This window comes from Canis lupus, chromosome 13, assembly GCF_003254725.2.
Source record: "Canis lupus dingo isolate Sandy chromosome 13, ASM325472v2, whole genome shotgun sequence".
Lineage (NCBI taxonomy): Eukaryota > Metazoa > Chordata > Mammalia > Carnivora > Canidae > Canis > Canis lupus.
Genome location: NC_064255.1, coordinates 38778575 through 38796003, shown reverse-complemented (window position 1 = coordinate 38796003; position 17429 = coordinate 38778575). Strand labels below are relative to the sequence as shown.

General features: G+C 47.1%; 1 protein-coding gene across 4 annotated transcripts in view; it reads left to right on the top strand.

Moving 5' to 3' along the window:
* IREB2 (iron responsive element binding protein 2) overlaps positions 1–17214 on the top strand; it is a 42093-nt gene extending 24879 nt beyond the window's left edge. The window contains exons 10-22 of one of the 4 annotated variants that reach the window (XM_025450654.3): positions 920–1020; positions 3114–3230; positions 4181–4340; positions 5021–5156; positions 6167–6251; positions 6601–6757; positions 7214–7338; positions 9146–9250; positions 9346–9488; positions 11515–11662; positions 11748–11870; positions 13879–14064; positions 14668–17214. In XM_025450654.3, coding sequence (XP_025306439.1) covers positions 920–1020; positions 3114–3230; positions 4181–4340; positions 5021–5156; positions 6167–6251; positions 6601–6757; positions 7214–7338; positions 9146–9250; positions 9346–9488; positions 11515–11662; positions 11748–11870; positions 13879–14064; positions 14668–14778 — 1697 coding nt within the window. In that variant the 3' untranslated portion in view covers positions 14779–17214. Of the gene's footprint in view, positions 1–919; positions 1021–3113; positions 3231–4180; positions 4341–5020; positions 5157–6166; positions 6252–6600; positions 6758–7213; positions 7339–7415; positions 7650–9145; positions 9251–9345; positions 9489–11514; positions 11663–11747; positions 11871–13878; positions 14065–14667 lie in introns of those variants that run through there. The other 3 variants (XM_035713965.2, XM_049092855.1, XR_003138244.3) reach the window with 3 other exon arrangements.
* Positions 17215–17429: the final 215 nt, after the last annotated feature.

The following is a 17429-nucleotide window of genomic DNA, read 5'->3' as shown; positions in this document are numbered from 1 at the left end:
AGGACATTTGAGAGAAGTTGCGGAGGTGCCTTCTCCCTTGCGTGTTAATATGACTTGTGTCTTGATGATCTATTGCTCTGTAACAAATTACCCTAAGACTCAGTGGCTTAAAACAGCAATGATCATTATGACGTGGTTTCCACGGGCAGTAGTGGAGGTGGCACAGCTAGCACAGCTGGTCTCTGCTCCGTGAAGCCCGGGTCCCGAGGGTCACTCACCCCTCAGCAGGTGCCTTGCTGGGACTGTCCATCCCAACTCCCACGTGGACTTTCAGGGCGGGTGACCTGGGAGACAGCGCCAGCCAGCCAGGAATTACATTGCTCAGGTCTGAGGGGTCGATTGTGCTTCTTGATTGAGGGATGGCATTGTCACGTTGTCAGAAGAACACGCAGCTCAGGGTCAGTCGCTGGGAAATACAGTCAGCCGCCACCACGTGCTTCCTTGAGGCTTGCAGAGAACTACCCGTAGTTAACACGTAGGTTCTTTACCTTCTGGAAGATCTTGTCCACCCCTTTCTGCTCATGAAACTACCCCTAAGTTTCATTTTGGTTATTATACTGATATTAAAAAGTAATGAATGTCCTTTATGATGGGTGATAATTTATCGTATGCGAGCTTATTGATTTATCTTCTGCAAACTAGCAGAAGATAAGTGAGTTTTGTGAGTTTTATAGAACTGGCTCAGCATTCTTCATCTTGGTGTTGAGTAACTTCTAAAGGGGGGGCTAGTATGTATTTGATCAAATGTTATGAAGGGTAAAACTTACTACTCTTGAGCAATATCAAGTAGTAATTTATAAAGCTATTCTGAGTATTTAGTAATGTGCAGTGTCTGTGTCTTGCTCATTGGAATTCAGCACCCTCACCCCCAGGAGTTCAAAATTTCTTACTGTGTTTTTGTTATTAACCTTCTTTTTAGGTTTTGACAAAGCCAAACTCAAGTCAGTGGAAACATACCTTAAAGCTGTGAAATTGTTTCGACATGACCAGGATAATTCAGGAGAACCCACGTACTCCCAGGTACATGAGAAGCAGCCCCCGGTCACCCAGCCACCTGGGTCTGGATGCCAGCAGCCGTGCAGCCGTGGCCACTTGAGCCTCTCTGCCTCCATTTGCTCGGCTCTGAAACGAGAGGCTGTTCTGAATGGGTTAAATACGTTAGATAGATGTGTTAGAATGGTTTCAGGCACCCAGAAACTGCTCAATAAATGTCCACCATCGTTAGTATTTAGCCAATTAATATTATTTGTGACTCTGCTTAGATTTTACTCATTAAGTTTATGTAGATTTCTGTTAGTGAATTTTACAACATTTTATTAATCTAAATTTTTAATATTTAAAATACAAAATTGACTTTTAGTCTCTCACTCTAATCTTTTTCTGCTTTATGATAAGAGCACCATGATGTGCTCTGTACCTGTCCATTCTGGTAACGCCTGCCTCTGGTTAGCGTCTGCATTCTGTCAAAATCATTATGAAAGGGCAGCCCTGGTGGCGCAGCAGTTTAGTGCTGCCTGCAGCCTGGGGTGTGAGCCTGGAGACCCGGGTTCGAGTTCCACGTCGGGCTCCCTGCATGGAGCCTGCTTCTCCCTCTGCCTGTGTCTCTGCCTCTCTCTCTGTCTCTCTCTCTTTCTGTGTCTCTCATGAATGAATAAATGAAATCTTTAAAAAAGAATCATTATGAAAGGGATTTACAGTTATGTGACCTTAAATATTAAACGTATTTTATAACCTGGCCAGTGTTTCCCATCTGTTGGGTATTTATACTGAAGTAAAATTCGTTTTCAGGGAAGTTTGAATTTTAATGACATTCCTTTTCTTCTAAGAGTTACGATAAGCATCTAAAACACATTTGGTGGTGGTGTAGGTCTGGTTAACTGTTAAGCTATTTTCTTGGGTAGAAATACATTTTTTCACCCAGCTTTATTTTTCATAGCATGTGTCCCTGCCTGAAATCTGTTAATTTCTATACGTGTTTGCCTCTTCCCCCCCACCAGAATGCACGCAAGGTGCACAGGAGAGGAGCTTTGTCCCTGTGTTTAGTTCTGCACCTCCAGCCCCGAGAGCAGTGGCCGGCACGTTGCAGATGTGTTAGGTGGATCAACGGGTCCACCTAGGCATAGTGAAGGCCAGTGTAGCACCCACTGGAACTGAATTTGTGTGAACTTTGGGCAGATCTTTTAGCTTTACTCATTGTTTTCTGATCCCTTTCAGCTCTGTTTATTGTAGTGCTTTGTCCATTTTTCTTTTTAAAGACATAAAGGGAGAGAATAAGGAAAAGGAAAATCTTGCATTGTATAATAAAAAGAAAGAAACTTGTTTCTTAAGGATCTGACAAGATTTAAGAAAACTAAAGCCTATTAGGATATTGATTTCAAGGCAGTCTCATTAAATACGTAAAGACAGGGATCACCTGGATCCATGACGTGAAAGCACATGCACAGCAGGTGTGGCAGTTATAATCGGTCAGGGTGGACGGCGCTGTTAAATATTGGTGAAGGCCACAGGGGATGAAACTTAATTTGAACTGATTTTACATAAAACGGACAGAGGAAAACGGTAGAAACGTCAGAAGGAATGCACAGAAACCTAGTTGGGAGGTTGGGTTTTAAGAACATAATATTTTTTTAGCCAAGGAATGAAAGTAAGGTCTTGCCGGAGCCTGGCCAGCTAGACACTCTGGAACCAGGAAGAGAAAAGTCCTCTGTCCTTCCAGCACCCTGTGTTGACCAGACTTCGCGCCATGCAGGCCCCCTCCGTTGTCACAAAGCAGGGAAGGGTGAATTTGGAGCCCAGGGGCAGAAGGCTGATAGCTGGCACAGGCATCTGCTGTGTCGTCGGGCATCTGTGACGACAGGGAAGAGAAATTGGAGCAACAGAGTATTCTGTGTGGGCAGTGTGGTTGGTGTGGGGTGGTGCGCACACTGATCTGCTCTTTTAGCAAATGTTTGTTCTGTTTTATAAATTAATCAAGATTGTTTTAAAATCTTTATTTCTGGGGGTGTATATCCCCATTACAACAAATATGGCTGTACTCTGCTTCAGGAAGTAGCACTAAATTGCTGTCTACCTGACAAATTCTGATTCTTTGTCTCTTTCCTCTTGTTTCCTAGGTGATCCGGATTCATCTGAATTCAATAGTTCCATCTGTCAGTGGTCCAAAGAGACCTCAGGATAGAGTTGCTGTGACGGACATGAAGCGTGACTTCCAAGCTTGCTTGAACGAAAAGGCAGGTTACTGCGCCACCACCTTTGTCAGTATTCCTTGTGCCGAGTGGCGAGGGCCCAGGTGCTTCTTTGCCGAGTGGCGGGGACCCGCAGGGGGGCCTGCACTCAGGCTGCTGCTGTGTTCACACGTGTGAGCGCATGCCAGTAGCTGCCGGTGCCTTCCTGTCTGCAGTTGGTCAGTCATTGGTGAGCTTGTGCCGTGCCCACGGTGAGGGTCAGATGTGACGCGTGTCCGTCGCACAATCCTGATGTTGGTGCTCAGTGGTGTGTGTGGCCGTGGCGCTCCTGTGGGGGACGGCCTGCACGGTGCAGTGTGCATCATCACGTGAAGCACTGTTCTTGGAGTCCATGGCCCTTTGGGTGAAACGCACTACACTGGGTTCTCGCTTCCATGAGGTTGGTGACTGTACCTGGATAGCACGCGGCCTCTGACTTTCAGCGTCTGTCCTTCTGAGAATTGCTAACACTGCCTATTCTGAGAACTTGTATCTGGTGCTCTTTCTGGAGCCTTCCTTTTTATAATTTCTTAATTTTTGTTGGTGCTGCTGCTGTGCTAGTGTGGAGCACAGCTGTGACGTAGGATGGTGGGCGTCGCGGTTCCCGGCTCCCGGCCGGTCTCCGTCACGTGTTCTGCACGCACTCCGCCCGAGTATCCTGTAAATCCAGCCATCAGGGCTGTGTCCATGCTGAGTACTGAGAATGGGTAGTAGGAAGGCACGGGGAGCCGCAGAGCGTGAGATGGATCCCAGTAGTTAGGCCCGCCACAGACTCCTGTTGCGACGGCCCAGAGTCCAGCTCCAGCGGAGGTCTGGCTGCAGGTGTCTCACGCCTTCCCCGTCATCCGAGTCCGCGCTCCAAGCGTGAAACCACCTGTCGGATCTGCTGTACTTTGTGCTGGTGTGTTTTTCTATTCATACCCAGACTATTTGTGTTTCTGTGTACGTTTGCGTAGGTGGGATTTAAAGGGTTCCAGATTGCCGCTGAGAAGCAGAAGGATTACGTCTGTATTCGTTACGAAGGAAGCGAGTACACGCTGTCTCACGGGTCTGTGGTCCTGGCCGCGGTCACCAGCTGTACCAATAACTGTAACCCGTCTGTCATGCTCGCCGCAGGTAGGCTGTCCCTTTCCAAAGTCCCCTTCCTAGATTACCCGTGGGTATTGGGATCGTGTTTGATATTGGAGACTTCCTGAGATTCTAATTGGGTCTAACGGAGCTTGAGGTTTGATTTTATGTTCTTGTGTTTTTATTACACAGAAGAAGTTCTTTTTATTATAATTTACATGTCTGTTAGTTTTAGGTCATTATTGCTGTTTCTGTTAATCTAGAGTAGAGTTAATTAGCAGGTGTCTTGATGGGTGACCACAGCTGTGCGGGACAGTCCACTGAGAACAGAAGGAAGTAAAAGATTGTTGACAAGGGTCGTAAAAGACAGAACACAGTGTGTTGTATGTACATAGCACAGTCGATAATTGTATAAAGTCTTGTGTAGCGAGTGCTGTTTATTACGATGGCCTGGTGGCTCAGTTAGTGATATGTGTTGTGTGTGCATAATATTATTATACATACTTTTTTTTTCCATGTGTGCATGATGCTGTGGCTTCGGGCTGTACTTGAATTCACAGTGTAAAGGCTGGTATATCAGTATAATTTTTTATTTTAAATGAAACCAATTTATAGAGTAAAATGGACACAGTAACAACAGCAAATTCATGCCTTTGGACTTTGACCCTTAATGAGTTGCAGACTGACCTGCCGAGCGCTGCCCTAACGCATCATTGTTTACCCTGCAGGTCTTCTGGCTAAAAAAGCCGTGGACGCTGGGCTGCATGTGAAACCGTACATCCGAACAAGTCTATCTCCAGGCAGCGGGATGGTTACACATTACCTCAGTTCCAGCGGAGTGTTACCGTATCTCAGTAAGCTTGGGTAAGTGGCGGTCACCGCTGGGTTGCTTCTGTGCGTGTGGACCTGCAGATCCCGCAGTGATCAAAGCCGCTGTCAGAGCCTTTCATGGGCAAAGAGAAGTCGGGAAAAATAGGCTTTGGTACCTTGCGCTTACCATGCAGTCCGAGGCCCCTCCCTCAGCAGACGGGGCAGGGGGGGGCGGCAGATTCGAGGAGCCGCCACAGGGCTGGTCTCTAGGACGCGGATGTAAAGACAGACGCGGATGCGGGGCAGCACAGGGAGTATGTTATCTTGGGCTTGTGGAGGTCAGTTTTCAGAAAGAGTGACATGTTACAGGCAGCATCATTAATGGAGAGAATTGTCTTAATTGATGTTTTGTGAGGTTACTGGGTCTGTCAAGCATGAGTTAAGTTATCCCTGAACTTTGTAGAAAATAACTTTCCCGATTCTCACAGACTCAGAAAAAATAATTGATGTTGGCGGTGTATTTTGAAAACTGTTTTACTTTACACAAATCATCAGTTCTTTTGCAAGATTGGCGAATTAAAACATTTTTTTGCTTTTAGAAGAGCAGCTTTTTTTGAGGATTACACCTGGCATTTTTTAGCAGGTATTTTTGTGTTTTGGTTGGTCAAGAATTAAGAGATTTCCTCGCTTCGGCGTTCCTGGCTACAGGGTCCCTGCCGAGGCCTCGCTGCACTGTCCAGCCAGCTTACGCCCCCTGCAAGCAGCGGTATTGGTGTTCCAGTGGGCGTCTTAGAGCCCCTGCGAGTCACGTGTGGGCAAGTGCCCTGTGCGTCGTGCGGGTTTCGTGTCATGGTTAGACAAGCACATCTACCTCGGGGATGCTCTAAATGTCTGAGTTCTTGCGCCCAGGACAGACAGCCAGCCTGACAGCCAGACCTACTGACAAGGGTTAATCCGCGTGTCCGGTAGCCTCATGACTGGGACGGGAGTGAAAGATGAGACCTGCCCTTCCTTTACAGCTGTTACGGCCTTCCGTTCACTCAGGTTTGTTTTTTCAAATACAGATTCGAAATTGTCGGCTATGGATGCTCAACCTGTGTGGGGAATACAGCACCCTTGCCAGAAGCCGTTTTAAATGCAGTAAAACAGGTAAAAATGTGTGGATCAGTGACGCACCTGAAGGGGTTCCCTTCACCATGTTCTATTGTTCCATTATAGAAAGTATGTACTGATGTATTTATAGTCCTGTAGTCCTTGCACCTGTTGGGAAGACTGGATCTTAAAATAATTGAAAGAATCCTTTTCAGATCTTTGAAATAACCCTTTAATGAGGTAGCAAATTAATATTTAGAGGCTTTGATAGTTCTCTAATAATCGGTTATGTGCTTTTTAGGTTATCTTGCTCTCAGACATGTAATATTTGAGATTGCACGTGTATGATTACCTGAATTTGCACCATTTCTTGAATTGAATATATATATTTGTGTATATTTTTCAGGGCGATTTGGTTACTTGTGGAGTTTTATCTGGAAACAAAAATTTTGAAGGCCGGCTTTGTGATTGTGTTCGTGCCAATTATCTTGCCTCTCCACCCTTGGTGGTAGCGTACGCCATAGCGGGCACAGTGAATATAGACTTCCAGACGGAGCCTCTAGGTATCTCTTCCTTTGCACGTATACAGACATAACTGCATACGCTTTTTGCAAACTGGGACACTTCCAAGACCATGTACTCTGTGAAGTATTTCAGGAAATCCTATCATGCAGTCACTCATCTCTGTATTCAGATGAAGAGTATAAAATGCACAACTACTTAGTTTTTTTAGTTGCTTATGCCTGAAGCACTCCCGTGTTGAGTGATTTACTTGGTTTCTGGGATAGGTCTCTGAAAATATCTGAACAGCTTGAAGGAATTACTATTTTTTGTTTTTAAGATTTATTTATTTTAGAGAGCAGACTCCCTGCTGAGCTGGGAGCCTGACGTCGAGCTCAATCCCCCGACTGCGAGATCATGCCCTGGGCCAAAGGCAGACACTCAACCGACTGAGCCAGCCAGGCGCCCCCAGAGAATTATTTTTTATACTAACGTTGATGTTCCCGTGTTCTCTCCAGGCACAGACCCTACTGGCAGGAGCATTTACCTGCAGGACATCTGGCCCAGCCGAGAGGAGGTTCATCAGATGGAGGAAGAGCGGGTTGTACTGTCCATGTTTAAAGTTCTGAAAGAGAAGATGGAGGTTAGAGGCTCACTTGTTTCTTTCTTTTTTTTTTTTTTTTTTTAACTTTTTTTTAAAGATTTATTTATTTATGATAGACATAGAAAGAGAGAGAGAGGCAGAGACACAGGAGGAGGGAGAAGCAGGCTCCATGCTGGGAGCCAGACGCAGGACTCGATCCCGGGACCCCAGGATCACACCCCAGGCCAAAGGCAGGCGCTAAACCCCTGAGCCACCCAGGGATCCCCAGCTCACTTGTTTCTTAAGTAGTTTAATAAACGGAGGTGTTTCTTTCTTGTGTCTTTTTGAATTTAATAAAAATTGAAATCACATTATTTTGAACATGGTTTTTAATAAGTGATAATCATTTTGTATTTGGAACCTAGTATCTGGGAGAACAGCTTAGAGTGTTAGCACTGATCTTTGCTTCTTAGAAGTGGATGGCAGGCATCGTGGATACGGGCAGGATTCACAGGAGCTGCCTGTCTCTCTTCCCATTCAGATGGTTCAGGTTCAAAAGACGCGAGAGGAAGCAGTGGAGTGTCCCTCCCGCCCCTCAGAGGCAGGCAGGCGTCACTTGCTCACACATCTTCCCAGAGAGGTTGTGTGCACCTACACACAAATGCATGTGTTCACACTGACAAAGCCCTGAGAGTAGAAGAGGTATTCACCGAGCAGACACTGTTGGACCCTTCTATGTGCCAGGCACCCTTCTGGATGTTTTGAATATAACCAGGAGCATGGCACAGAATTCTCACCCGGAGAGGCAGGCAGTGAACTGTAAACAAATTATTAGGAAAATTGCCCAATATGTTAAGAAGTGAGAGGTGCTGTGGAAACGTTGCAGATTGACCAGAATCTGAGCCGTGGATCGCAGGCGGTCGTAGGTGTTCGACAGCAGGACATGTCTTGAGCAGGGCTTTGGAGGAGGCGTTTCCGTGTGCCTGGACCAAGTGCAGAGCCACCGGGAAAGGCCTCAGGGAGCCCTGATGAGGGCGCCAGGGCGGCAAGCGCACAGGAAGTTAGGGCCCTGGCAGGAGGTGCTGAGGACGGAGTTACAGACCAGGCGTTGGGCCGTTGGTTACATGGAGTTCTTGAGGAAGTGACGGAAGCCTCCGCGAGGTTGTGGACAGAGGAGCGTGCGTCAGGACTGCTCGGTCCTGTGGAGGACCTGGCGGGAGGGGGCTGGACAGAAGCAGGGGCACGTGGGACTCTTATTCTCAGGGTGGTGAATTCAAGCCCCACCTCGGGTGCGGAGCCTACTTTAACTTAAATTAAATTTAAAAAACTTAATTAACTTAAATTAAAAAAAACAGGAGGACAGACCCAGAGCTGGGCAGGTGGGTTGCCCAGTGTGCGGGGAGGCTGCTGGTCGTGGTGGTGGTGCGGGGCAGTGGTGAGATCTCCCGTGTGGTTTGCAGGCAGGACCGATGCCGTGTGGGGGACACGCGTGTTGAAAGCAGAGGGTTATCCCTTAGCCGTGTTCCTAAAGATCACCGCACGCGCGACCACGCAGTCTGTTCTTAGCTGCACGGGTAGCTCTTTTAAACCCTTGACCCTTGTTTTGGATTCTTTAAAGTTTTATATTAAAACTTAATCTTGGGGTATTTGTGAAAATCCACTGTGTTGGAATTTGATGAGTAAATCTTCATTCATTCTGCCCAAAATGCTGTAATGTTCTAGAACATTACATCTAGATCTTAGCTTCCTTTCCCAGTAAGGCCTTTTTAATTCCCTCCAACATTTTTATGAGCCTCTGTCATTTTTATGACCTTTTGACTCCATTTTATCTTTTCGTTTTGTTCACCAACCAAAATCAAATTCACAGATGGGAAATAAGCGGTGGAATTCCTTAGAAGCACCGGATTCAGTTTTGTTTCCATGGGACTTAAAGTCCACTTATATCAGATGTCCTTCGTTTTTTGATAAGCTTGTAAGTATAGTTTTACGCGTTGATCTTTTCAAGGTTGTTATGAACTAAAAAACCCTCATGAGGAGTAAATGCCTTTAACTGTTTTTACCTTTTAGACCAAAGAGCCAGTTGCCCTGCGGCCTATTGAGAATGCCCACGTCCTGCTGTACCTGGGAGACTCGGTCACCACCGACCACATATCACCTGCGGGGAGCATCGCCAGGAGCAGCGCTGCTGCCAAGTACTTGACAAACAGAGGGTAGGTGTGCGGCCGCGGGCCCGTGTGAGTCGGAACCGTGTGGACCCGCGCAGGCTCAGGTCGGTTTTGATAAACGCAGTCCAGGCCTGTAAGTCTGTTTGTTCCTTGTGCATTTTCATTCTCTGCTGACTTGTAGGAACAGAGGTCAAAATGTGTGACCCAGGAGAGGTGTCATAGGTAAGGGTAGTCTGGTCAACAGGAGGGTAGTAAGTGTTTGGGAGTGGAAACTCACACGCAGATGTTCGGCCGTGTGTGGGGTTGGCGCCCGCGCGCCCGTGTAGTTCGGGGTTCCGCTGCATAGGCCACCGTCACGGGTGTCTGGTCATCGCTCTTTGACCTGAATGCTAACTGGGGTTCCCGTTGTAGCTGCGTTTCCTTATAACTTTAGAAATTGAATTTGCTCCTTTAGATTGAGCCCTTGCAGCAAACTGAACAATTGATTGGAAGTGAGATTTTTTTTTTAATACTACTTTATTGAACAGTCAGCTTTGTTTGACCCCAGATGAAGCCTAACGGCTCCCCCATCCTTGGAGTCCAAAATTTAAATGTGTGTTTTGTGGACCGTAATATGTGTGCGTGAGCCTGGGCTTCATCTGTATCAAATCAGAAGACCATGAGTTTCTGCCCATTGAGCTTAAAGTTTTACAAGAATAATAGAAGAGGACGTAAACATCATTGTAGTGGGAGATGGAAGTGTAAACCTAGGAAGATTTTATCTCATTTCTACACGATTGATGATGTGGAGTTGCTCTGTTATCAAGACAAAGTTTTTTGCAAAGAGCAGAATTTTCTGCACCGCTGCCTTAGATGCTAGAGCTGTTCGAGTGATGACTTTTCATCAAAATATCGTGTAAAAAATCTGTACCCCGTAACGTGGTCGCACACATCCTCATGCCCATGGCTCTGCTTACAGTCTCATCAGTGCTATTGTGAAGTTTGTGTTTGAATTTTTTCCTCTGGTTAACTGTATCTTGGTATGAATTAAACACTTTTTGGTAGAAGTTGCAAATAGCAATTCCATTTGATAGAACTTAATAAAAATGAATCTGTTATATGCATGGCTTTTATTTGTAGTACTGAGAAATAGGTTTTTAAATATCTTTTGGTTATGATTTCTATCTTGGTCATAATTATGACATAACATCTACCAAAAAAAAGTCCCTGCTTTTCTCAAATATGTGACTACTGTATGGGTTGTTTTTTTTGTTTTTTTTTTTTAATTTTTTAAAAAGATTTTATTTATTCACGAGAGAGGCAGAGGGAGAAGTAGAAACAGGGTCCCTGCAGGGAGCCCAACGCGGGATTTGATCCCAGGACTCCAGGATCACACCCTGAGCTGAAGGCAGGCGCTCAACCCCTGAGCCCCCGGGGGGCCCTTACATGGCATTTTTAAAAAGAAAGACCTGCATTCGTACTTGTTTGCGCTGACTGAACAATCTAAAGAGAGTTTTACTTTTCCAAAGAAAAGCTATTACCATCTTAGTGTTGTGTGGGTTTTTAGTAAAAGCCAAATAGCACAAAGTGAATTTCTGGAAAGGGGTGGATAATGTTGCCTTTATGGCATTTTGACCTGGGAGGTGTTTCCTGGGAGTGTCTGTTCTCAGGCAGCAGGAAAGCTGCTCAAGCAACCAGAGGTGGAGAAATGACTGATTCCAGATTGGGAGGCATTTGAAATATTGACTTCCACGTGATAGGAAGAAATTGTGTTTTTTGGGGGGGCAGGGGGTTTGGTATCAAGATAGTATTTTTAAGAGTTCATATATTTTAGAGAAATAGAGATTTGTACGGTTGGAATATGTTATCTGAGTTTGCTTCAAAATCACCTGCTAGGGGATGATTATAGAAGAAACAGGATGCCACAGCTCGATGATGACAGGCAGCTAGGTGTTGGCTGTTGTGTTTTCTCCACGTTTGTATATGCTTGAAATTTTCTGCAATAAAAAGTGTTTCTGAGTAAGTTTTATGATCCAGTAATGCGTGATGGTTTTCCATCTGAAATGAAACTGGCTTCACGACTTCCTTGCAGCCTTACTCCTCGTGAGTTCAACTCCTATGGGGCCCGCAGAGGCAACGATGCCGTGATGACCAGAGGCACGTTTGCGAACATCAAGCTGTTTAATAAATTCCTTGGGAAACCAGCTCCCAAAACAATTCATTTCCCGTCAGGACAGACGGTAAGGTTGCACACGAGCATTTAGGCAGTTGGCTCCTGGACCCCCAAGCGAACTGAAGGTGCTTGTGTTTGTTTTCCATCCACAGCTAGATGTGTTTGAGGCTGCGGAGCTGTACCAGAAGGACGGTGTCCCACTGATTATTTTAGCAGGAAAAAAATACGGTTCCGGGAACTCCAGAGACTGGGCTGCCAAAGGACCGTATCTGCTGGTACTGATGCTTCGCTTTTATCTTCTTAAACTTGAGTTTTATTTATTTTTTTATTTTTATTTTATTTATTTTTATTTATTTATGATAGTCACAGAGAGAGAGAGGGAGGCAGAGACATAGGCAGAGGGAGAAGCAGGCTCCATGCACCTGGAGCCCGATGTGGGATTCGATCCCAGGTCTCCGGGATCGCGCCCTGGGCCAAAGGCAGGCGCCAAACCTCTGCGCCACCCAGGGATCCCCTAAACTTGAGTTTTAAACGTTCTCTTTTGTGAGTAACATCTTCTCAGAGTTTGTTTTGCTCATTTGGATTTTTTTATGCTTATTTAGAACTCGTATTGGGGAATCAGGTTGATTCTACATCAGTCTTTCTTGAGGACGTCAGCACGGTGCAGGGAAAGGAGGCCAGTCTGGAACTGATGCTCTGTAATGCTGATCGTTCAGGTCCACTGAGAGTTGTACTTGCTCCCCAGTCGGGGGTTCACTGAGCCCCAGGTGGGCCGAGGGGCCAGGCTTCCCCAGGAGATGACAGAGCCTGGCCGCCTGCAGGGAGGGCATTTCTCGTGCACCCGTGCCTTTGCTGAAGTGCAGGCGGGGGTAGGGGGTGCCTGGAGACATCCTCAGGACCAGGGCTCTCCTACTCTCCTCCCAGGCTCACTCACGCCCCTCAGAGCAGCCGTGGCTGGAAAGAGGTGGCCACGCCAGGCGGTCAGATCACATAATCGTGCACACGTCATTCTTTTTTTTTTTTTTTTTTTTTAAGATTTTATTTATTCATGAGAGAGACACAGGCAGAGGGAAAAGTAGGCTCCATGCAGGGAGCTCGATGCAGGACTCTATCCCGGGACCCTAGGATCACGCCCTGAGCTGAAGGTGGTGCTAAACAGCTGAACCACCCGGGGATCCCTGCGCGTCATTCTTGAATCTTTGGTCTCCCCCCTAAAGATGTAAATACTCGAAGGAGTTGTAGCAATAAGCCAGTTTCTCTCATCTTGCTGAGATATTATCACTATTGTGAACATTAGTTACAGATTCAGGTTCCGTTTTTTTCTGATGTGTTTTCTCTTTGTTTTTAATGTTGGAGGCTTTGCCTATATTTGACCCTAGGCTGTCTGGTTAGACATTGAGCGCTGCTCATAAGCCGGGGGTGTTGCCTGGGTTTTGTCGGGTGATGGGCCTTACTTTGGATGGCTGGATGACCACCTGCCTGCTTCACTGGGCGAGCCCCGTGGGTCAGTATGTGCAGGTGCACACTCTCACGTCTTGCCCGATTCCCTGCCCACACAGGGCCCAGGGCCCGGCAGTCTAGGGCATCCATTCGCATCAGGTGATGGTGCTCACTGGGGTGAGAAATGATTCCTGGGCGTTAAAAAAATCATACTGTTTTTATGGATAAAGGACAGGTGTACACGTAATACTGAAATAGACACACAGTACGTGTTTGTGGCATTGAAATTTTAAGGCGGCAGCAAGGAGGAAGATGTGGCTGGAGGAGGTCCAAGAGCTCCTTAGGAGAATGGTAGGAAAGTGGAGAAGCTGGGCCCAGAGCCTCTGGCTGGTTTTCTGCAGAGAACAGGATCTTATCGTCACAAACTGACCCAAGCCTCACTCGTGTCGGGCTGTAGATGGAGTCTGTGGTTTCTGTAGTTGGATGTTGTCTGCTCAAGGTCCCTCATCCTCTAAGTATTTGTAGAATCCACACCTCCTGTTTCCTCTGCCGCCGTGGGGCGTCCTCCTTTATTTCTGTATTTAGTGGCAGTCTGAGAGAGTGAGTGAGCACCGGGGCATCCCCCCCCCGCCCCGAGCCTCGGCAGGGCAGAAGCCAGGGAGCCACCTGCAAATACGGAAGAGCGATCTGTACATGCTCTGATGCGGCACTGACCTCTAGCGTGTGCTGTGAGGTTAAGAAGCTTTATCGAAAGGCCACAAGTAGAATTTTTTCCCTAAAAATGGCCCAAAAAAGCAACTTTCAAGAAATGGTTGGAAGAAGTAAAATGCACATTTGTTACAGGGCGTGAAAGCTGTTTTGGCTGAAAGTTATGAAAAGATTCACAAAGATCATTTGATTGGAATCGGCATAGTTCCACTTCAGTTCCTTCCGGGAGAAAACGCAGAGTCCTTGGGCCTCTCCGGCAGAGAAACATTTTCCTTAACGTTTCCTGAAGAGCTGTCTCCTGGACTAACGTTAAGTATAAAGGTATCTCTGAGACTGAGTCCGTGACGGCGTCGTGCGCATCAGCGAGAGGGTTGCAGATGGAATAGAAGGGATGGTCGTGAATTGCACGCTGACGTCAGTCGTAGCGTAACGCGGTGAACCCATGCTGACATAGCTAACCTCTGAGGGAACGTAGGGAGCACAGATCCTTAGTCCAGAACACAGGAAGGCGCTGGCTGCAGGGACGGGGCGGAGTGGCAGGCATTAGATAAGGGACGGAGAGGAGCAGGAGCGGGTGCGACTCCCTCACTCGGAGGCCAAGGTCTCTGTCATGTGACTTGCTCTTCTTGGTGACGGGACTTGTCATTGAGAAAGGGGGGCGGAGGGGCGCCTGGGCAGGGCAGGCGGTCCAGCGGCGACCCCCGACGTCCATTCGGGTCTTGATCTCAGGGTCGTGAGCTTGAGCCCAAGACACAGGGATGAGAACCCCCGTTGTGTACTTAGCTGTGGCAGGACTTCCAGACAGGACGAGGGTTTCCGAGCATGTGGCAGGTGTGGTCGTGGAAATTGAAGACCGGTGGTGTGCGTGCTGGGGACGCTGGGAGGATTTCACCACTCACGGGGGCTGTTTCTGTTTGTTTGAAGACAAGCACTGGCAAAGTATTCAGCGTGATTGCTGCTTTCGAAAATGACGTGGAAGTGACGTTGTACAGACACGGAGGATTATTAAACTTTGTGGCACGAAAATTCTCATAGTATCTACTCCACGCGGATACCTGTCAGAACTGCTAACCGCAGGGAAGCCTTTCGGGCTGGACCAGGGATCTTTGCTCTGGAGCTGCAGACGTCCCGCGTGCTTGGCGGTCTCACCGTGGGTGTAAATGATAATGAATCATCATAGTGACTGAAATGAAATCTTCCTGATTTTAAATAATAAACGAATGGTGCTATTAACATTGCTAAAATCAACGTGTGAGGTGTGCTGTGGGAGAGGCCTAAGTCCGGGGGTATTTTATCGGACCATTTTGTAAATAAAGGCAGAATTTGAACTCGTGTTGAAGATTCTTACACGAATAACCTTCCTGAGGTCGTTTTGTTCCGCGCCTGTAAAACTGTGCACTGCTGTTTGTTGGTTCAGACCAGCAGTTGGGAAGTCAGAAGCCAGGTGAGACCCCGGACTGTGGACGCTGGACTCTGATTCGCACGTGAACTTTCTGATACTTTCATCCTCTGTCAGACTTGAGCTGGACATGGTTGGCGTCCATCGTTTGTGATCCAGCCAGGCTTACCCTAGAGTCGGTCTAACGGGGGCGCTACGCGGCCCCGACACCCTGTGCCGTCTGGCCACGGCCCCCTCGGGTGGACGTGGAGCAGTCCGGGTGGCGCCCCGCGCTCACGTTGTTCCATGATTTGTTGCTGTGATGTGCTCGCCAGCCTCAGACGGTGTGACATCAGGACATCAGTTGGGTCAGATCATGTTGCTCACGTTATGTGACACTGTTACTTCCTAGGACCTATTATTTTAGGTGTCATTAACCAAAATTCCACACTCCCTTACAGTTGCTAAAGAGAGCTCGATCAGTAAATGCTAAAATGATTTCCTCTAGGCTCTTAAATTATCCACCCTAAATTATATGCTTGATGCTCAACTCTAAGCATTTTTTAAGTATTGATTATTTCTTAATTATTTAAAATTGATTTCCTGTCATTCTGAATCCATATTTTACCTGGGATGCATGATTTTATTAGTTATGTTTTTGTTTTAACCAAAGCTGACTATCAGGATAAAACACTTAAATTGTTGCCACCTGGAGACTCTGCTTTCTCCATCTGCATGTCCCTTCACCGCAGCAAGTGTTCAGTCTATAAGACGTTTGGTGACTTTTAAGAAAAAGTTTGGATAATTAATTCCAGAAAGTCCTATACCTTTTTTTTTAATTAAGAACTTAAACTTAGCAGCCAAAAGGTAAATTGTAGAGTTGGTTTTTTTCGTTTTTTTTTTTCTTCACTTGGAGATCTTCCTCTGACCCAGTCGCCCGCGTGGCCCAGAAGGACTGTTCGCTGAATTTCAGCTGAAACTAGCAGAGCAGGGGCTGCAGACCGCTGAGAGCTTGGCACGCTCGCACTCCCTCGCGCCCGTTGGGCATAGTCTGCGCGTCTGTGTTTAGACAATCACGGGGACTGCGGTCTGAGGACACGATTTCCCTTTATTTAAATTTTCTATAACAACTTCTGTGGTACCTTCTGTTGTGTTCTTGATACGTTGTTACACCATGTATCTGTCCGTGCATGTGTTTAATTTACATGAAAACATGAATTGGGTTGGGGGAGTGGACGGGTCCCAGGTGTCCCCGGACATGAAGAGGAGGTGGCTCCGGGTGCCTCGCGGGGACGCATCGTGCCATCTCAGGCCACCCTGAGACCCCGTGTCCCGTGTGCCTGCCCGCTGTGCCCGCAGCCCCGCCCCGGCCACGTGCTCTGTTGGCAGAGAGGGGTCATCTCTTGCTTTTACTGTTTTATTTACCTCCTTTGTTGACTATATCTGGGTAATTTGGTATTTCAAAAAAATGCACAGTATCGTAGGAAGGGAGCATACTAGGCACGTGAGAAGCACACGAGGGTGTGACCCGGAGGCTGACGTCAGAGGCGTTAGCGCAGCAGCAGCTTTTCATCCCAAGAAAACGAAGCCACCTGCCCTTGCCACGTTTCCTGCCTCAGTGTCGCTGCTCCCGCCGACCCCGGGATGAGGGAGCCATGCCGCTGTCGGTGCCTCCTGGGGGGCTGGCAGGAGGACAGCCCGCCGGCCTGACGTTTCTCTGTGGTTGTATGAAGACCACGGTCTCTACCTGTGGGTGTAGGGGAAGGTGCTCAGACACTGGGTGTTGACCTTAGTTTGACTTGGGGTGATGGAGGGGGAACAGGGAGGCTCTGTTAGGCTTCCTCCCCTCCTGTGTGATAGTGCCGATGTTTCTATCAATTTTACATATAATATATGACTATGAAACCATGTATCTCAAGTAACTATAAATCATTGTCTATTATTTAAAGCCAACAAAACAGTGTAACAGTTTTAAGTTCAATAATGTCAAGTATTGTATAAAAATATATTGGAGGCAGAGTTCAGTTGACAATTGTGTATATGTTATTGATGCTGTAAATTATTTTTAATAAAGAAAATTGTATTATCACACATATCTTGCTAGAAAATATTTTGTGGTGATTGAAAATAAGACCCCAGAACTTAAAGAGAACTAGGACGGCCTCCAGAAATTCCTCTTCGGGGATGTTCCCTCCATGCTCAGCGCTGATTCCCCACCTGATTCCCGACCTGACCGCCGGGAAGCGAGCCATGTCCCTCTTGCTGGCCGGGAGCTGAGGCCTGAGCGCTCACCCCACATGGGGTGGCC